The 21,696-nt window shown below is 40.3% G+C and overlaps 1 protein-coding gene across 5 annotated transcripts in view; it reads right to left on the reverse strand.

Annotated features, from left to right (window-relative positions):
* LOC142217062 (myosin-11) overlaps nt 1-21,696 on the reverse strand; it is a 71,343-nt gene that overhangs the window by 34,331 nt on the left and 15,316 nt on the right. For all 5 annotated transcript variants that reach the window (XM_075285245.1, XM_075285246.1, XM_075285243.1 and 2 more), the window contains exons 4-5: nt 9,273-9,300; nt 1,241-1,343 (exon numbers count right to left, since the gene is read on the reverse strand). In XM_075285245.1, the coding sequence (XP_075141346.1) occupies nt 1,241-1,343; nt 9,273-9,300 (131 nt within the window). The remainder of the gene's footprint in view (nt 1-1,240; nt 1,344-9,272; nt 9,301-21,696) is intronic.

The following is a 21,696-nucleotide window of genomic DNA, read 5'->3' on the forward strand; positions in this document are numbered from 1 at the left end:
TGGACAGATGAATCCGCACTGAAGATAGGTGAAGCTCAGCTCTTTGACGCTGAGCACCGTTCACCAAGTGACATGCCGACATTCAGCCTGGCTGTGATCCTCAACCACAGGATTAATATTTCCTCAGATTCCAGTCAAGAATTAGCTCAATGAAATGACTTGATACTGTTCTGTTCATCCATTGGTCAATACCAATAGAAATCCAGGTTTTACTGCTGATTTCTATGGTGGGTTATCTCTTATGGTAAAATCCTTGCTTCGTAAGCACGACCATAAAGTGACTCCAGTGTGATTATGTACCTAGTCAAAATCATCTTGTAGAAGTTTGGAAAAGCAGGATGACAATCCATGTGGCAACTATGATGGCAGCCATATTGATTATTGACCTACTATCCCAGAAACAGATATAACTAAGAAGTATTTGAGAAAATACTGACTGAGGACAAGTATATAATGTCAATGCTTGTCTGTGTCTCAATATCTAATGATTCAGATCCGATACTGGGCAAAATAAAACACTGGGGGAGATAAACAAAAAAATATTTGCCAGACATCTGGCATAATTTGCTCTAGAAAACTGGTGGAAGCGCTTTACAGCTCATTGTCTATGTGTTTCACTTTCATACAGTCTGTACGTCTTGTCCTACAGGGGGGCTTAAGTGTGTCGAAAAAGGGAGCAGTGTTCAATATGCACAACTGTGAGCTAGAAAGTGTGCCAAAATTTTGGAAAATGTGCCAAAATGCTGGGCAGTGTGCCAAAATGTTGATGAAAACTAAACCAAATAATAAGTGGTGTCAATTCTAAAGTTACACCATATTTTCAAACAGAAGTACTCACTTTAGAAAATCTGGTGTAGTTTAAGAATATCTGGTCTAAAATGTGATCAATATTAGTTTATCTGCCCCTCTGTCTGCTACTCCTGAGCCTCTCCGTAAAAGGAAATCATGACATTTAGTGGGGGAATATTTCACTGGATGCTGGAGGTGACACTGTCCGAGGGGCTCACTCTAGATTGTGCCGGGTCGCTACACACAGTATATTAAACAAAGTCTTAGCTATGTATAAACATGAGCATTGAAATGTAGCTGTGTATTCTTACTATGGCAGATACTTGGCCAGAGAACAAATGACTGGAGCTGCAGTGTTTCCTTCTTAGACTCCACCCTTGTGGAGTGTTTGCTGAGTGTTCCCATACATCAATAGCTTTGTATATCAGTGATACGTCATTACTGTACTTACAGTGATGGTGGTGTCTTTCTTTCCCTTGTGTGATGATGCAACCACGGCCAGGTATTGGATGACCTTCTTGGTATTCTCTGTCTTCCCAGCACCAGATTCACCTCTGAATGAGAAAAATAAAATTGAATTTTAATAAGGGTAAAAGGGCACAAATATAGATAGCAAGGCAATAAAGAATGCAAATGACTAATACAGATCACATACATCAAAAGGATGCCTTACTTATAGGCTATATAAGTTATAGCCAATGATTCCAGGTCTCTCAGAAATATATAATAAACCCATAAAGAAACGTTGAATAAGGCCAGGGCCCTACAGGCTAATAACAGCAAAGTGGATAGGATTCTAGCGTATCCCATTCCTACGTTGTGGTAAAAACTACAGGACAGACATGCCGCGATTTCAGCATGTCAATTATATCTATGGAAACGCCGACAGTTTCTCCATAGGTATAATTGTAACATAAAGTCCGCGGAAGAAAACTCTGTGAACTTTCTATTTAAAGCGCTGCGGGAAGAAGCGCGATGCGTTGCCGCCACGTTTTTTCCTGCAGCGCTTTATTACTGCGGAACGTCCTGTGGGGCCTTAGCCTAAAACAGTCAATTATAATAAAACTGTTAAGCTATATTCACACGGCTGAATAATGGCCATGTCATATCCGTTTTTTGTTTTTTTTTTTACAGACTTCACACAACAGCATTAAATTCAATTCAAGTGAATGGGGGCTATTCATATAACCGTTATTTTGAAGGTCTGTTGTAACGGACTGTCAAAGTTTACGGCATGTGCTATGATTGTCCATTTTCATGGAGTCCCTACATACACTCAAATCCATCAAAATGAGTGCCCTTCGGGTTTAAGATGGCTGCGAAAAATGGAAGTTTTTCACAGCCACTTTGCAACTCGCTTGTGTGAATGTACAACACAATTACATTATGGTGGTCAGAGAAATCCGTAATGAATCCAATCATCTCTAAAGGTAAAACGGACCACAGCTACTAAATAACAGGATCAAATAACATCATAGAAACAGCCAAGGGCTCGTGTATATACAAATATCACCAATATAGTATAAATCAAACACATTACCCATATCCTGCTCCCTCCTCATGGGATAACGCCAGCCCCAATGAACGTTTTGTCACTGACTTTTTCTGGTGGTAGCGTAATCCTAGTGGGCTAGGAATTCATATACTGCCTAGAAGATGGTAATTCCCCCCACGGGTATGTGACAAGCGGGCTGGATAAGCAATCACTTTTGTCCTTCCCTTATGTATTACTGCTGTGTATTTTTCTTATTTTTTATTATAATCGGCCATTGTACTCAGCGCTTCTTTGTGGGTTATAGATTTTGCATTGAAGCCAGTCACTTACTCTACATAATGGCCCAAATTTACTAATGTAACTAGCATAAACATGGCACATCTTTGGCTCGGTGTGGTGCATGTGGCACACTGTGTCTCATCTTGGCATACTTAATTTGGGCCAAAATTTTTCAACATGCTAGACATATGGTTGTAAAATTTCTCAAAAATGTAACCAAATAGTGTTAAAATTTCTGACTCAAAGTAAACCAACTAAAAGGTGGTATAAACATAGAGCAGACTTCCTTCATCATCAGTCATCGTGAAAATTCTGGCGTATTTTCACACTGTCTTTCTAAGTTTACACTGTCTAGTAAATCTGGGCCAATATGTTCAGTGAAACTCTAATATGTTTCTTAAAATCCCATCAAAGTTGGAATACCCTATAGAATAGGTCATCAATATCAGATATGTTGGAGCTGACAACCAGCAATCCCATGATCAGCTGCAGCATTCAAATATGAGCTGTAGCCTTCTTACTGCTTACCAAGCATGGCGCCGTACATTGTATAGAGGTTGTGCTTGGTATTGCAGCTCAGCCCCATTTACTTGAATGAGAGTGAGTTGCAAACAGACCATGTGACCATTGAATGGTCTGGAAACAGAAGTGGTGCTCACCTAAGCGCTGCTGCTGCTAATGTAAGCATTAGATCAGAAGGGGAGCAGCACATCTGACGCCAATCTGATATTGATGATCTGTCCTAAGGATTGTCTTGGTAAACCCCTTGGAAGCACTTTATTAATTGACTGTTCTATTCATTGTAGGTCATTGTATCCGCCATCATGTTTCATCTCAGTGTTTTACTATTTCTCCTGAGAGTACGGATTCTCTTTTCCATCTATACTCATTACAGTAAGGAAACATTTGTAGGATGGGAGAGAATGGAGGATAACAGAATCCAGACTGTAATTGCTTCCTATTTAATTGAATCTGTGCTGGCAGCTCCATATATTCTGCTCATTTCCTTCTACAACCTGATATATGGTTTAATACTAAGAGCAGATTATTAGAAATTAAAGTGTCCCTGAGTCATTAGAGGTTATCTTATAATTATTATACTTATTATAAGAATTACTCGTCTCAGTTTCCTCTAGTCTCAGTGTTACACTGAATAGCTAACATACGGAAACCTTCTAATCCAAGCAAACAAATGATGCCACAATTAACCCAAAGTGACCTTCTCATAGATAAAAGCAATTAGAATACAAGGCATATGCTACCTCTTACTATTATGTTATTGCATCAATCATTGCTAAATTTACATAATGAGTACTCATGGAACACTGGTGGAAAAAATTGTACACTGTGTTAAAGGGGCAATGCCATCTTAGCATTTATACCCATAGGCTATGCCATAAATGAACTATTCTCTGACTCCAGTACAAGTGAATGCAGAAACTTGCGCATACGCAACTCCTCTCTGTTCACTTGAAGCTGCGATTGGGGCCCTTTATAGATCTTAGTTCTAGAGGCAGGACAGGTAATTAAGGCATTTATGGTATATCTTATGGAAATATTCTCAATGCTTAGATAGGAATACCCATAAACCTAGTGTAGGGTCTGAGGGGGTGGCGCACGACTTCTGTCCTTGCTGTTCTTTGGATCTATGTAATGTTCCATTCCATCTGCTCCTGCACTAGCTATAAAACAGTTTATCGTTTTTTTTCTGGACTGTTCCTTTAATAAATATTTTCATATAGTTCTTATATAATGCCCTAAGGTTAGAGTTTTAGTTGTGACTGCAACATCTAAATGCGCATAGCACTGTTATCATCGTCATACCACCTTACAGATGAAACACCAACAATAAGAAATGTTGTAGTAATTTAGGTTAATGAGGCCCTTATTAACTTGTTTAGAATATACAGGAATGTAGTAGTATAATATATAAATATACATAGATAAATGGGAGCCTAATCTAAAATAGACATGCGTAAAACAGCGAGGCACTGAGCAACAGGCAAATTCAGGATCAGTCGCCAATTGGAGATTCCCCTGTGTAGGGAAATTATCTCCAAGTACCTCCGGACATAGGAAGAGCAGCAGTCTTATCATCCCCAGAAGGAATGAGTGAATACAAGATCGGAATAGACCAAGGGGATACCTCTCCAATTGAGGTGGGGACCACTAAATAAGGCACTGCGCTTACTCTGGCTTGAAAGAACACACAAAACTTTTATTGGCGACGCACCATCACACACCAGGATATGCTAAACAATACAATGTGGTCCCCACCTCAATTGGAGGGGTACCCTTTTGATCTATTCAGATTTTGCTAAAACAGACATGGTCATCCACAATGAAAACTAAAGTTGGTAGATTTGGGCAGACAACACATTGGCCCACTGTATCCGCAACTCCAATCAGCAACTTACCCCCTATTCTTTGGATATGGGGTAAGTTGCTTTCACTGGAATACCCCTTTAACTTTGTGGCAGACGTTTACCTATTATATAAGCATGCAAATAAATTCAGCATTCAGGATCCCTTTATTCTACACATAGTCAGATATCTGTTAGATAAGTCAATTGGCAAAAAAGAATGTGTAAAAGAAGTCTTTTGTAACCCATAGAATGAGATATACACTCATGCGCTTATCTGCTGTATCCTTTGCAGTTTTATTAGTTCTTTGCGGAGCACTGAGGGTGTTGCCCCTTACCCCTTTGGAGCAATGGCAATACCTCAAAGAGCTCTTTTGCATATTAGCAAAAAACAATATTTTGGCAGCAGATGCAGCAATTCACAAAGGGGGCAAAAACCATTTTATTCAGGTTACCCTAGCCTATCTATGTGCAGGGCTTTGTGGATACGCTGAGCTCAGGTGACAGACTCCCTTTAAGGAGGGGGTTGTGAATAGAAGGTACAGCACAGGGTACCATCTAAACTAAGCATGAATCTTTACCACAATCTATTTGCAAGATATTTTTGTTCCTTAGTACTAGTAGAAGTATGTAGTAGTTTTATTTCTCAGAAAGCATTTGCGTTTCCCACCCAACAATCACCATGAGAAATCAGGAAAAGGGCACAGATCCTGAGAAGATGGCGTAAGGCCTGGAACTGCCATAGCAAGCTTTGTCAGGGCTTTATGTTATCTAATAAATGGATGAAATTTTACTTTAAGTTACAAAGTTATATGTTGGGCTTCATCTCCCATCTGTTATATGTTATGGAGCACTATGTGGACAGCCTCCACCTAAACCAAAATCTGATCTGGAAAGGATAGAGGCAAACCATAGTCTAAGCATGCAAGGGCATTCCCTATCACTGTGTGTGTAACCATAACTCTGATTGAACTGACTCTACTAATGCTGTAATGTATATTATATACTATATATGGAGTGACCGCGTTGTTATGTCACTTTGTTATACTTATATGGTGGAGGGGATCAGAGTTATGGTTTGTTTAAATGACTTTCAGTAGTGAATGGATGTCTATATGTATGCATAAAGTTATATACACAGATATGGCAGAGGGTTAAAAGATGAATTACCCGGCTACTGAATTTATTTCATGTGCCGTTCAATCTGAATTCTTTTTATGAATTGTATTTATTTCCATCAGTCTTAGTTTCTTCACAAATAGATATAATACATCGGATACACTAGCATACATAAATATATATATGTAACACACACACATATATATATATATATATATATATATATATATATATATATATATATATAAATAATACACTAGAATACATAAATAATATAATGAAATTTCATGGGCATTTTTCTAAGTGATTTGAGAATGTAACTTTTTTTCTTTTTTTCTTTTTTTTACAGCTACTCTGGTCACATGTTGTAGAAATGTCTGAAAATAAAAATATGTTCTATACATCTGAATGAGGTTCTGCAAACCACATTCAACTGAATGGGATAGTCATTTCTTCAGAAAATCTGCTCTGAATCATGTAAAGATATTTATGGTTATGTAAATGCCATCTGGTCTTAAAAGAGTATTGCAGTCACAGCAAGTTAAACCATATCCAAAGGATAGGGGATAGCTTGCTGATCTGTGGGGCCCTGACCACTGAGTCCCCTACCAATCATGAAATCTGTGGTGCATTGCACTGATGTTTTGAATGGAGCAGCAGGACGGACAGCACAATGGGACCATCTGAGATAGCTGAAACACAACACTATGCTTTCCTATTGAAATGAATGGAGTGATGCGTGTTGTCCATCCTGTCTCTTCATTCAAAATTGAAGCACAAAACATCCCATTTCTAGTGATCAGTGGAGGTCCCAGCGATTAGACCCTCACTAATAAGCAAGTACCCCCAGATCCCTGGATCAATATAACTTGCCCTGGCTGGAATACCACTTTAAATTTGGTGCAGAAATGTATCCTAATATATAGATATATCATTACAATGTGGGATGTTTGCCAGCTCAGGTTCCCCCACTATAACATCAGGATAGACCTGTGATTTGTGACTATACTTTGGCAGTCTGTGACACACTCCTATCTCATCATTGGCTCAGGCTACTGCTTTCTCCCTCGCACTGTTGGAACATTGCTTATCACAGTCCCACCATTAAGTCAGAACAGTAAGTTAAAAACCATATGGAAAAATAAAATATGAAGTAGGAGATCTCAGCTCAGAGGCTAGAGTAGGTATCTTCTGATGATGTAAATATCTAATAAAAGAAGAAAACATTGGGTGGAATTCCCCTTTAAGGATACTAATTCCAGCTGCAGTAGACCCTGGTGACAGACCAAAGATCAGTATTTAACAGTTCATGTAAGATTGTTTCTTGTTGAGGCTTGTAGGACATAATATGGAGATCACATGTACGATACATCTTTGTATGTAATGGGTGCTATATTAACTGGATATAAATAAAATCTTGTGGGAACGCTCCCTTGCCAGACATTCTCAATAGCTGTACTTGTAGCTAAACATTTTCTGTTCTTGTTCTGCATAAAAGTAAAGCCTTTCATCGAGACAACTATATGGAGCGGTTACTCCGGTTAAAAGGTTATAGTGTGGTCATAATGATGTTAAATTGCATTTCCTTTCCCCAGACTAGAAGTGCCTATCTCTTGGCATTTCTTAAAAATCCCTGGCTCTCTGGCCATATATGGCATGATATCTTCCTAATTGTCATACCAAGCTCCCAGACAATATTTGCTAAACGCTCTCTCTATGGCAGCTCTCAGCATTCTCTGGGCTGCGTTTGGTCAGTGATCAAACTAAAAGAGGAGAACAGGAATTACTATTCGCTGATTCCAAAATTCATTCCTTCATTAAAATCCAACCAAACTTTTTTAAGGCCATGGCTGAACGTAGCGAAACGCAGTAAAAAAAAAAGCTATGTAATAAAACCACGACGGAAACGCATCATAATTTTTTTCGGCAGTGTTTTCAATGCATTTTCGCAACTCTTTATTTTGTCACCCCTCCATCACATCTCCTGGAAATAGATAGATAAAATTGACAACTCGTGTTGCTATTCTGATTGTCAGAGGGATTTGACCCTGTATGACACTACAGCATTCTCCAATCAGTGCTGATAGTGAACGGACAGATAGTGGCAAGGGGAATAGTAACACGCAGTTGACAATTTATTCATAAGTTTAGGTGGCACACACATGCGGAAAACAGATAAAATTAGTAAAAATCATTATGATATATGGGCTGCAAGCAATCACATTAATGCCGCGGCTCCATATAGCATAAATGTTGCAGCGATTATGCTGCAGCATTTTACAGTATCTGCAAAGCAGATGGAATTCTGGCTAATCTCATCCAAAAATTACAGAAAAATATCCGTGGCAGACATATTGCAATTTTAAATAAAAATTATTTTTCATTTTTTCGTATTGGGTGCTGATTTTTACCTTAATTATGTATAGTAGGTGGAATTAAAGGGATTGTTCAGGAATTGTTAGAGAAACACGTGGAACGGCCAGATTAGGTTTGAGATTAAAAGACTCCATTGTCTGCTACTGGTTTCCTTTCCATCTTGTGCCAGGACCACTTTGCCAGACGGCCAACTCCCAAGACTGCTTATTGGTCTCAGGGTTCATGTGGGCCTCCTGGTATCTGGCAGCGTGGCCCAGTCATGAGATGAAAAGGGGACTGTCAGCAGACAAGCCCAATTTTTAACTCTTCACCTCCCCTGGTTGCCACATGGTTTACACCAATTCCTGGATAACCTATTTAATTGATATTACCAGGACCTTTATTACTAAGTTCACTGCACTATCTCTACATCACTGGGGAAACAGGTTGTTATATTTAGGATTTACAGACCTTCGGGGCCCTTTCCGGATCCAGGGCCCAGTACTGACTTCTGTCACTGCACACCCTATAGCTATGCCACTGAATGGAGTCAGGTATATAAGAGCATCTTCTGGATAGTTGACATGATTTCCAGCATGTCAGGGATATTTTGCATATACAACCCCTTATGACTACTATCTGCTGTCACACCTTTGTGATGCTTAAATGTTGCTACTTTTTGCATCACAGACAAGGTAACCCTTAGCATTGGTCAGATGACTATTCTTCATTATGTTTATTTGATACGTGAGAAATATTGTCATATAACACGAATAGAAGCGCTTATAACAAGAAAATTATACAAATACTAGCCCTTAAGAATTCTATATATAACATATAGGTCATAGGACAAAATTATGGATTGTACTTACGTGCACAGAATGGACTGATCTTCACGGTCTGCAAAAGAAAAGATATCAGACGTTAAATATAAAATATAGACTATATTATCAATCTATTTAATGCTTTAAAACATAAACCACTATACATTTGCCATCACTTTATAAGATGGTAATACCCCTTTAAGTGACAAATCAAGTATTGCAGGGGTTCATGCCTTGAGCACTGGCCAAGCCGGATGGACGTTTTAATTCTCCATGGGGGACAAGAGCTAATATTCTTCTTACTATTTTTATCCAACATTGTTTTCTCATCATGTTGTGCTGTCTGAAGATGACTTTCTTACTGTCACAGATGATAATACTTTTTACATGGAAAAGTTCCAGTCCATTTATATTAAGAAATGTAAAGTTCCTTTTGGACATGACAGATGTGGTCGTAGCTGTTTACTCTCACAATTACAGAGTAAGGAGCATGTATACAGCACTTCTTCTGGTATATGGATTACACAACCATTAGATTTAATGTATTCATTACATTCATTGCGGATAATTCTGGAATTTTAGGTCGTGTTAACACATCACAGATCCATTTGTGGTTTGTGTTCAAATTCTTTTTTAGAGGAAGACCGGAAAAAATCCCAGGGAAGAATATGTCTTTGACCAGAAAAAATAAAGAGTGTAAGCTATAGAATAGTGGTGTGTGTGTACCCTTAGAAGGTCTGTCCACTTTGTATAGTTCGGTTTTGTTAGAAGGGTCACCCAATCAGCTAATCACAGGGCGTCCTGTAACCAGGGCTGTGGATTCAGAGTAGTGGAGTCAGAGTCAGGGTCACTTTCGGGTGGAGTTGTAAAAAAAAGTTACAAACAAGGGAGAACCAGTTACATGCCCCCTCCCTGCCCATGATTTGTGTCTGAGGAGGGTTAAAAGAACCACATGCTGTTTATAAAGATAGTATAAAAGTATATATGCTCCATTGAAGATGTTAAGCATTGGCACCACGTTGTCAGTGATAATAAAACATTGTATGGCACTCTTGAAATCAATAGGTTCCAAAATCTGCCATAGATAACAGTGGATATCTATGGGCTATACGTTATGTTGTCTCAGCCTCAGTCTATAGCTAGTAAAAGGGATCCTAATCATTAATGTCCCCTTTAAGCTTCTCATGCTTCCATTGGCCATCATCATATGAATATCTAGCTAACTCACAAACAACTACTAGTACATAGTACCCTACCTATTCCATTATTTGTATCTATTGTAACTATATGCAGTTGTAAAATACCCTATAGAGATATTGAATGGGATCCCTGCTGGGTGAGGAATGTTCTTCCCGTTATGTAGTCACAATTTAATACACATTATCCCAGGTGTCTGTGTAGTGTTTCCAACATGATGGGCTTCAGGCCAGCACACCATATATGTACATTTTATGTTGTAGTAATGTGGCATCATGCCTAGGAGTTGTTCATGTACTAATAGACAGAAAAAAACCTTTGTGGATGATGTGAATGGCAGCGGTGTTCCCAGATTTTACAAGCAGCCTTGTCCTACTTGTCCTGAACATTTCCATACACCATCAGTTCAGTTCTCAGTTCACCCTTATTACATCATGCATTGTAAAGTTAGAAATTTACTTCTCATCTGTACATTTAATTTTAGCCAGTGGCATAACTACCGCCATAGCAGCAGAGGCAGCTGTCACAGGGCCCGAGACATTAGGGGGCCCGGTGACAGCCGCTACCGCTGCTATCATTATACTCGGGGGTCTTTTCGGACCCCCGAGTATAATGATCGGCGGCCTGGGAGAGGTAAGAAACATAAACAACACTGTTACTTTCCTCTCCACAATCCGGGCAGGCTTCGGCCTAGTTGTCCGACATCTCATGACCCCGGCCTGCGTCCCGGGTCATGTAACGTCTGACGTAATTGAAGATGGACTACTTCGGAGACCGACAGCGTAGGAGATGGGAGATGGGTGAGTAACAGAGGGTTTTTTATGTTTTTCCCCCCCTGGATCTCCGTTTATGGGCCAGATGGAATCTCAATACTGAAGTTATGCCCCTGCTCATTCCCATATACATATCCCTTATTCTCTAATGTAAATTTAGATTAGCCTGGCCTAGTACGGTGAACATTGCCTATTAAAGCCTTTTCATTATATGTTCATACCACATACTTGAAGATTAATGTCTGAGTATGACAAATAAACGGGCTAATACCATAAAAAGCCAGAATTTTAACCTATGAGTAGTGATGATACGAGGAATATTAATACACATGACATAATCTGGACTGTATTTCAAGCAATCACTGCATGTTCTGTACAGAAGGCAATGATATGTGTCTGTAATCTATCTCTCTATCTGACCTATTTATTGTATGTACAGTACCTTCCAGAATATACTGTATGTCATTGTTTTCCCTTGGGAAACTTCCCTATACTAAGGGTTTGTTCACACTATCGTTAATATAGTCTGTTGCTCTCAACAGTCATAGGCTAGAGTGACTGATGCAGACAGTACCCCCTCCATCTGCAGCCATTCCTTTCACTCTAAGGCCGGGTTCACACGGACTGTTCTGGCTCGTCATTTGGTACGTACACGCCGCGGGATCTTTTGCGGGCCGTATACGCTCCCATTGTTTTCAATGAGAGGCGGTACCGTATACGCGGCGCTATTTTGCGGCCGTGATTTTGCAGCGGCCGCAAAATAGTGCCTTCAAAATAGTAGCTTCTTTTGTCATGTTTTTTTTTACATTAGAGTGAATGGGAATGGAAGCCAGACAGAGAGGGCTCGTCTGCATCAGTCACTCTATTGCTGTCCTATGATGGATGAGAGCAATGGACTATGTTAATGGTAGTGTGAACCCACCCTTAGTATTGGCCGTTTACCTCCCATTAATGTTAACAACTTCACTTCATTTTATCCTCTATGTTTTTATACGTTTGTATATAGCCAGAGGTTTTTTTTTCCCTATCAGTAGTAGATCTGTATGTTCTGGGCAGTTTTATCTCTGCCTTTGAGCTGTACTGTATAAATCATACATGTCTACCTACTTCTCCACACACAAGCAATCCCTAGAAAGTCACAGTGGAGATTCCTGGGAGGGCTTTCTGTCCATGTTGTAAATTTTCAGGATGCTGCTATGTTTTCTATTATGTAATGAATCTCTGTCTTTTGAGAACATCTATGTCTGCCTAATCTCACTCATAATCTGACATTTATCTCAAGGATTCCTGGAAGCTTCACCATAAAAGGAGATAAATGAAGAGCAATACAGATCAGGCACTGTCTATGGACATCTATACCGGGTATCTTTCTCTAGGCAGAACTTTATTATTATTATTATTAATAATAATAATAATAAGTTTATTTGTATAGCACCAACACATTCCGCAGCACTTTACAAATCAGTGTTTACAATCTTTGCCATGACGTGACACAATGGCCCCCAGTTCTGAAAGGGTTAGGGCAAGATAGGGCAGCAGTTCTACTCAAGCTACAAGACTCTCTTGAATCTGAATGTATAGGATGGAAACATGAGAAGAATATGCAAAACTGTCTCCTAAGATGAAAACAGGCAGACAGTGCCTCACTTCTACCAAATCAATTCTCTCTAGGCTGCGCTGATGAAGTCCAACCAGACAGAAACAGTGCCGTCCGTAGCTGAGAAATTGATTTGGTTATAACCTCGCATCATGCAGTAAAGACTTCTGGGAAAGTCAGGCATGATGTTCAGGGTGCTTCCCATAGAGGGCAGCATAACAGAGGCACTGTCTCCCTGTTTACATCTTGGGAGACAGATTTGCATATTCTTCCCATGTTCCCTTGCAGTGGAGCAATTATGGCTGTATAAGTTTCCACACACCTGAAAAGGTGGTCTCTCCCTAAGGATGGACATTATCCCCATGTATAGGATGGAGACATTGAAATAATGATAGTGGCAAATGTGATTGGGCAAAAAGGGCTCACTGGTACTGTACTAGTAGTGCTTATTTGTCACCAAATTATCATGATTTTAAAATATTGGCTAAGAGCAGGAAACACTATAAGCCATTTTATAAAAGCATTCCACACCCTTAACAGTTCGTGCTGGTCACATGTCCACTGCAGTCAGTCACCAGCCTTAGCTTTCCTGTCCTTAGCCATTTAAAAAAAAAAAAATCCAAAAAAATCCTCAATATCTAGTCTAAAAGCACCTTACAGGATGTACTGGTTGCTCATGTTGGATCACCTTTTCTCATATACAAGAGGTCTTTACATGCAGACAATGGCAGACCCCTGGAAGGAGGACCCACATGTAATCTATTTAAACCCAGGTATTTTCCTTGGCAAAAGGACAGCCCCTGCTTGATATAAGAGCTCTATTGTGTGCAGGGAGTCATTGGTTCCCTCCCCTGCAGCAATAACTAATTCAATCCAAATCTCCTCCATATATGCCAATTATACTGCTATAACTTGTCAACTAAATCAACTGCAAACCACAATCTGGTATACAACACGACATATCCAGCCATAAATCATTACAATCCACAGATGGATACAGTTCAGGGCCTGTAGTCAGAACAATCAGAATAATTGTGAATTTATTTTATCATTATAGTTAACTGCAATAGAGAAAATTTAGCATATTATTATAATCACCTAGAGTCTGCCTTATGCTAAATATACACATGATAATATTTTATCCAAATACACTCATTATACATACACAGGAGTGTAAACTTGGTCATACATACATAAAAGTGTAAACCTTGTTATAGATACATAAGAGTGTAAACCTGGCCATACATAGATAAGTGTAAACCTTGTTATACATAGATATATAGAGTATAAACTTTGTTAGTCTAAGGCCCCACTTTGCGGAAACGTAGAGTGTTTGTAGCAGTTTTTTGAGCCAAAGCCAAGAATGGATACAAAGGAAATGGGAAATATATAGGAAGTCTTAATACATGTAACTTCTGCTCAATCTAATCCTGGCTTTGGCTCAAAAAAAAAAACGCACCAAAATCTGCAACAAAAAAGCTGTTTCCGCAACATGGGGCCTTAGCCTTATGCAGACATATGAGTGTAAACATTGTCATACATACATAGGAGTATAAACCTTGTCATACAGACATATGAGTGCAAATGTTCTTATACATGCATATGAGTGTAAACTTTGTTATACATATCTTTGTTAAACCTTCATATACATACACAGGAGTGTAAAGTTTGTTATACATACATAGGATTGTAACCCTTGTCAAACAGATATTGGATTGTAAAACTTGCCATACATACACAGGAGTGTAAACCTTGTCATATATACATATGAATGTAAACTTTTATACATGAGTATAAACCTAGTCATACATACACAGGAGTGAAAATTCCATTCTAAATTCGGATTTGTTTACACTACCTGATACAGGGGCTAACTAGTGACGATTGATGATATAATACTTAATCAGTACTCGTTTACATCAGCATTTTACACAGGCCTATGCAAAATACAAGGAGGAGGAATTATCCCTACTGCAATCTGCACTCCGCTATACAGTTGCATCTATTGTCAGCAGCACATCGCTCCATGTAAACAGGGATGTACTGCTGACTATCAGGTATCTTTCAGGGTGCAGTTACACGGTGCAGTTGGGTGTAGTTAAAACTACATCGAAAAAACTGCATGTAGTTTTGATTTGTTTTTAGTGCAATTTCTCAATTTTAAGGATGAAACACTGCAAAATCTTCCTGATGCAAGTATGATACATTTTTAAGTCACTGAGGAGTGATCAATGATATAGTGGGTCTTTTTAAGAATGGCTCTCGCTGCGGCTCACCGTTGGCTATTCAGTTTCCCTGATAGTAAACTCTCCCGTTTGCCTGTGTCCAGTTTGCCTCCATTTGTGACTCCTGCTTTGCCTTCTGACTCTGCATCTGTCTCCTGATTGTGTACTGTGCCTTCTGTTGACAACCCCGTCTAGATTTTAGACTTCTGCTCCTTGAACCTGACTTTGTACTGCTCTGCTATCCTGTTACCGACCCGGCCTGCTTGACCTTCCCTCTGGATTACCCTGTGTACTGCGATGGCTTCACATGGACGACCCAGATTGGATGACTACTCTTTGGTACTCTGCTTCCATCTTTTGACTACCGCCCACTTCTGCCTGCTGGTTCCTCAGACCTGCAACTCAACTCTTAAGACCTGCTGGTAAGAGTTCCCAGTTTCTGGTTCTGCTGTAATTTGTGGTGCGCTGTATGTCCAGCTTTTTCTGACCCATAACGCTCTGCCTGACAGTAGCCGCTAAGTCCATCCCCACCATCAGGGGCTCTTGTGAACATCTCTGTGGTGTGGGGTGTGCTGAACGATCAGCGCTGTGTTTGCCATTTTGATCAATGTGTCTAGTACTGGTTCTCACTATTGGCTTGGTACTGCATCTGCAATCCTAACACCTTCTATTTAATGTGTGCCATATTATATTTCACCTATAGCACAGGGGAAATGAGAAACCACAAGATCCTTCTTATCAGCTGTTATATTCAGTGGCCCAAGTAACCAGACCAGCGTCCTTCTATTGCTTATCATTCTAAAAAGGAATTATTCCTGTAAATCCAATCTGAGACTTCTTTATTTCACTAATACCCTAAACAATACCATTTGTATGTCTTAGATTGTCGAATCTAACCTTACCAATCCTCATTATAGTCTATCAATGATCTGTGGAGGCTGGACTATTGGGATTACTGCCCATGAGCAGAATGACAGGTCTGCAAGGAATTAAAAGGGTTTTCAAGCTCCATACATTGATGGCCTATTGTGCTAGTACTACAACTCCTTCATTATGATTAGTGGTGGATGGCCCAGAGGACCCAGGAATGCAGAATGTAGTTAGATATGAGTATACGTGTGAATACATGAGCACGCTAAGAGAATAAGTAATCCATATACAGTCACATGTAAATCCTCCACTTAAATGTTAAAGAATATGGAAATGGTTAAAATAATAGCAAATAGTGAGAAAAATGTTAATGACTGTAATGAAAGACAGTTCCCTCAGCTGAAGATAGTATACTGTGTGTGGGCGTCTTGTGTGCAAACTGTATGTAACAGGAAGAGGCAAACAAGGATGGGAACTGGAATGGTTTATTTTCCTTGGTCTTGAGTAAGCAGAGCAGAACATGTTCTTCATGTATAGTTTAGGATAACTTCCCAAATCATCTGTAAACCTCTTACTTGTAAACCTCTTATTTTGAAGGTAATGTTCAGTCTTAGATGTTTTCAAGTATAACTAGATCTAAAATTATTTGCTGATTAATTTCTTAAAGGAATTTTATGGAAAAATTGTCTTCGTTAGTATAGCACAGAAGCTTAAAGGTAACCTTTCACCACCTCCAACAACTCTATCTTTTTACAACGTTTAATAATCGCTGCTCTACTAATTCCAACACAGTTGGAATTTTTTTCTCTAACCCCCATCATTCCATTTAGTTTCAGCACCCAATGTGTTAATTAGACTTGTTATTGTCAGGTGGGTGGGTCCTGGAGTGAAGCAGCAGATTGGATGCTGAAAATAACAGCACCAATTGTTCAGGAAGGGTGGGGGCTACAGAAAAATCTACAACTGCACCAAAATCAGTGGAATGGTGCCTATGGAAGAGTTGAATTTGGTAGAGGTGGTGAAATGTTGGTTTCAAGGATATCTGGGATACCTGGAGGTGATGTAAAATAGAAATGAAATGATACTCACCTACTCCCCCAGTCCTCCATTCTCCCATTTCCTCTCAAGCTCCTACTGGCTGGGCCAGAAATGCTAAGGGTCTCGTGACCTTTGTAACCAATTGTTGGCCTCAGAGATCACACGCGGCCACTACTGATTTGGCCAGGCACTAAGCAGGTCTACTAGTTTAGATAAAGCTGTATGATCCTTTAGTATCTCAGGACATACTCAATAAATTGCCAAGAATTGGCATTTTTAGCAGTTAAAGGTGACATTTACCTCATTGATATGCATAATATTGTAACTAGGGCTTATAGAGTTAGAGTTGTGGAGTTGGAGTTGGGACAAGAATCAGAAAAAAGTTAGCGACTACAACTTCAGTTTAAAAATACAATTTAGATATTTTGTTGTTTTTATTAATTGGATAGTTTGTTGCATATATACTTTACATAAAAGGGATTCTATCATTAAAAAAAAAATCGATTTTTAACTACAAGCACGTCGGTATAGTCTTCTCCTACCTTTATTTTTCAGGTCCACTCCACCGTTTTTGAGTTTTGTCTTCTTTCTTCATTATGCAAATTGGTCTTCAGAAAGCACAGGCTCATCATACGTTCCAGCGCGGCCTCTATCTTCTGCTCCTGATGCGTCTCCTCTTCTTCACTCCTCTTCTTACAGAAGACCACCACAAAATGGTGATGAGACATGTACAGTCATCTGTTCCGTTGGCCATTTTGCGGTGGTCTTGTGTAAGAAGAGGAATGAAGAGTGTCAGTGGCAGTGCTGGAATGGATGACAATGCTGTGCTCAGAACACAGTGAGAATGTTCCTTGTGCTTTCTGAGGACAAATAGCATAAAGAAGAAAAATTCAAAAATGTTGACGTGGACCTGCAAAATAAAGGTAAGAGATGAATAGCCTTTCTAAAGGCTATTCCTATGGGCCTTTAGTTTAAAAACAGGTTTTCTTTAATGATATAATCCCTTTAAGTGAATCCCTAGCTTTTTCATGAAATAAAGCAGCTTTCTTGTGTCTGTCTAAGAATAGCCAATTGTAGAGTTGGAGTGAGAACAACATTTGGATTCGGGCTGTGGAAAAATATAAGAGTCGGAGTCAACGTTGGTACTTTGGCCTACATACAGTACTACTTAACCTCTACTGTAACATTCATATCCTAGAGAAAAGAGATGTAATGTCCGTGGCTGACTTGAGTTCATGTGCGCTACTCTTACTTCTAATTCTGGATGTGCAGTTTACGGATTCGTATCTGTATGTACATTTCTGTCACTGTGTATTGTAGGCTGATTTACTATCAGGGTATGTTCTTCCCTCAGAAGTTATCAGATTTGGAGGACTCTTGTGTACAATAATTCATGACTGCTATCAGATTTTGAGAAAATATGTATACAATAACTCAGAACCATTTAAACAGTCATTCATGAACTTTCTCCACATTAGTGCGGTAGGGCAGATGTTTCCAATTGTATAGAAGCATTCTGTCATTCCAGATCTCAGATAAAGAACCATTGCATTGTTGCCAGCTGTGGCTGCCTTAGGACATTACCAGATTAGGAAAAAATATATTCCTTGTGTTTTTTCTGCATACTCGCCAACACTAGAATGACCGATCAGAGTGCCTGAGGAGGATCGAGACACCCGGCCATAGATGGATGCATTTCCTACCCATTCCCATATGACAAATTTGGATAAGTTATGGAGTTCACTTTTGGGGAGATTTGTGAGGACTGGCAGTGGTAAAGGTGGCATAAAAAAGAAAAAAGTCACCAAACTTTGAGTAAAATCTGGCTTGTCCGACATTTTTATGCTAGAGACTTAGCACACAAAACATGATAAATCTGCTCTTTAGTGTCTGAAATCCATAACCTACCCAGATTATTACAAAATATTTTATGGTGTTTAAGGCTATGGCTGCAAGTTGCAGAAAAGCTTTTCTGTTGCTGATTTTGTAGCATTTTTTTAGCCCCAACTACGCAGCAGAATTTGCAACCAAAAAAATCAGCATTTGCACAACATGGAAACACAGCTAATTTTGTTGCAAATTTTGCTGAATTTTTTCCAGCCAAAACCAGTAGTGGATTGAGCAGAAGGGAGAAGTATAAGAGCTTCCGATATTTCTCATTCCTTTTGCAGTCGCTCCTGGCTTTGGTTAAAAAAAAAATGCAACAAAATTTTCAACAAAAATGCAGCGTTTTACAGTCACTGCAAGGTGGATGGTATCCTAGAGAATCCCACCAACACCCTATGGAAAAGATACATGCAGTAGAAACAATGCAATATCCAAAACCATTACAGTTTTGGAAATTGCAGCATGTCAATTATACCTACGGAAACATCCGCAGTTTCCATATAGGTAAAACTAAAGCAGAAAGTGAATTTGAAAATCGCTGTGGGAAAAACCACAATGTGTTACCAGTTTCTCCCTCAGTGCTTTTTTGCTGCGGCCCGCTATTTGGGGCCTTCTTAGCTTGAAACATCCAGGTCAATGGGGTCAAGTACCGATGCAAAGTGAATAGGGAGGAATGATCTCTTCTGAAATCCTTCCTCTGCCATTTGGCTGCATAGATTAATGGTAGTGCTGCCATATTACTCAGAGTGATGTGCTGCTAATAATTGGCATCTTATGACATGCTTAAAAGATATTATCTGCCGACCAATGAGCATTGGTTGGCTGATCAGCAGTTCTATTAGCCCCAGGCAGTTATTGTTCCTAGGAACTCCCATTGCCATTGCCTTGCATATGGGCCCATTTAGGGTTTTAAACTGATTAAATGACGATGATGTCATCGCAGCTCTTGCAGCGGACCTCCTATTGGTTGGCTGCAGTCTGGGGGCGGGCCACAGGGGAAGCCGCTCTGCCCAATATGTTGCTGGAATTGCGTGGGCGGCACCAGTGCCCACGTCTGCACCGATAAACATGGCGGCTGCTCGTGTCCCTGGAGCGATGCCGCCATGCCGGCCAGCAGCGTGGTGCCGGGATAGGTTGCGGCCGCGCACCCACACATTCGGAGGACACGCACATCTGTCCGCATCCTTGCCGTCCGGAGGTACAGACACTGGAGAGTCCGCGCCACACGTACCTCTGCACCACCTGTTCAGTGAATACAACAGGCTCTTCGCCAGCCTGGCCGAGACACCCTGTAGCGGGCTCCGGGTACGGGTAGTCGGCTGCGGGGGTTGGGGGCTTTGAGAGTGGGTGGGATTGGGGGTGAGGAGGGTTTTTAGTTGGGGAGGAGGGGGGATGGGGGTTAGGATGGGGGGTGGGGGTTCGCAGAGGTGGGGGATGGGGTCAGGGGTTCAGGGGTGGACCCGCAAGGGAACTGTGGTAGGGGGGCCCCAGCGGGGGCGTTTGTGCAGGTTGAACCGGTGGGGGCCTTTGTCACGCACTGCGGAGGAGGCGCACAGACAGCAGTGGCGGCGGCAGGTGCACCACGGTGAGTGAAGCACATGGACGTGGGAGCGCCTGTGGGGGAAGGGGGCCAGGTGCGTTGAGGAGCGTTGGCCCACTGGTGTGCTGGAGGTGGATCATGCAAGGAGGGAGGGGGCCGTGGACGTAGTTGCGGGTAATGCTAGTGTTATTATATTTGCCAGTAGAGGAACACATTATATAATGCTGCATGTCATGTGTTGGTATGTGTTTCCATACTATCTGGTTGAACAGAGAGTTCCTTCTTCTCCTTGTCTATCTTATCTCCTCATAGCACAAGGACAAGCAATAGAAGTGGTTTGTTAACAGGAAGACTCAATTGAGCTTTCAGCAGTTACTCAGCAAACTGACAGCACTTATAGGAGGTTAATAATAGAAAAGGAGACAGTCAATAAAACCAGTTTAGCATAGTTTTTTGGTTTAGTCATATCCAGCTCCTGAGCTATAAAAACAAATTAAAGACAATTATTACATTAAGACGTCTTCACTTACATTTACCATATTTATAAACTGCCTCCTTATAATACAATGAAGACAGGACTTACTGTGATATTACTGTCCTAGAAAATAAATATAAACCTACCCACAAAAAATGTCAATGATAGCAATGGAAAAACGTTGAATTAGGCTAAGGCCCCTGGTTACAAAAACGCGGTAGAAAAAAAATGCAGATTTTTATAGTACTACCAAATTGAATGAGATTCTGGCTAATTCCATCTACACACTGTGGAAAAAAAATGCTGCAGAAAACTACGTGTTTTTTTAAAATGTACCTGCAGAAACGCTTGCATTTTTCCTATAGCATTAATAAAGAAGGAAAAAACTAAGCAAAAATGCAATGAAAAACATTGCAGATAAATGTGATACGCTTCCACTGCGTTTTTTAACTGCAGTTTGCTATGTGGGGTCTTAGCCTAAGGATAAGTTTACACTGGGTTTTCTTGGTCCAGAACCTGAGGTGGAGGCCACCTCAGGTTCCAGACCAAAATAAGGGTGGCTGTGACTGGATGCCGGTGCGGTGCACCGTCCCGCACCGGACAAGGCCCAAATGAATGGGCCTAGTCGGGAGGAGGGAGTTTCTGAAAGAAGAGCTTTTCCTGAAAGAATGAGCATGTTGCTTTTTTTTTTTTCCAGGAGCCAGAATATGGATATGCGTATGTGGCCATAAATAATGGTGATCCCTTTCAATCCAAGTCAGCCTATGAAATACTCAAAGCATATTATTTTATTCATATATTCATTTAGAAGCCATCGGTGGTAATAAGATTTAGCATGAAGACATTCCCAAAGGAGATAATCCATAGTAA

The sequence above is a fragment of the Leptodactylus fuscus genome, chromosome 8 (genome assembly GCF_031893055.1).
Source record: "Leptodactylus fuscus isolate aLepFus1 chromosome 8, aLepFus1.hap2, whole genome shotgun sequence".
Taxonomy (NCBI): domain Eukaryota; kingdom Metazoa; phylum Chordata; class Amphibia; order Anura; family Leptodactylidae; genus Leptodactylus; species Leptodactylus fuscus.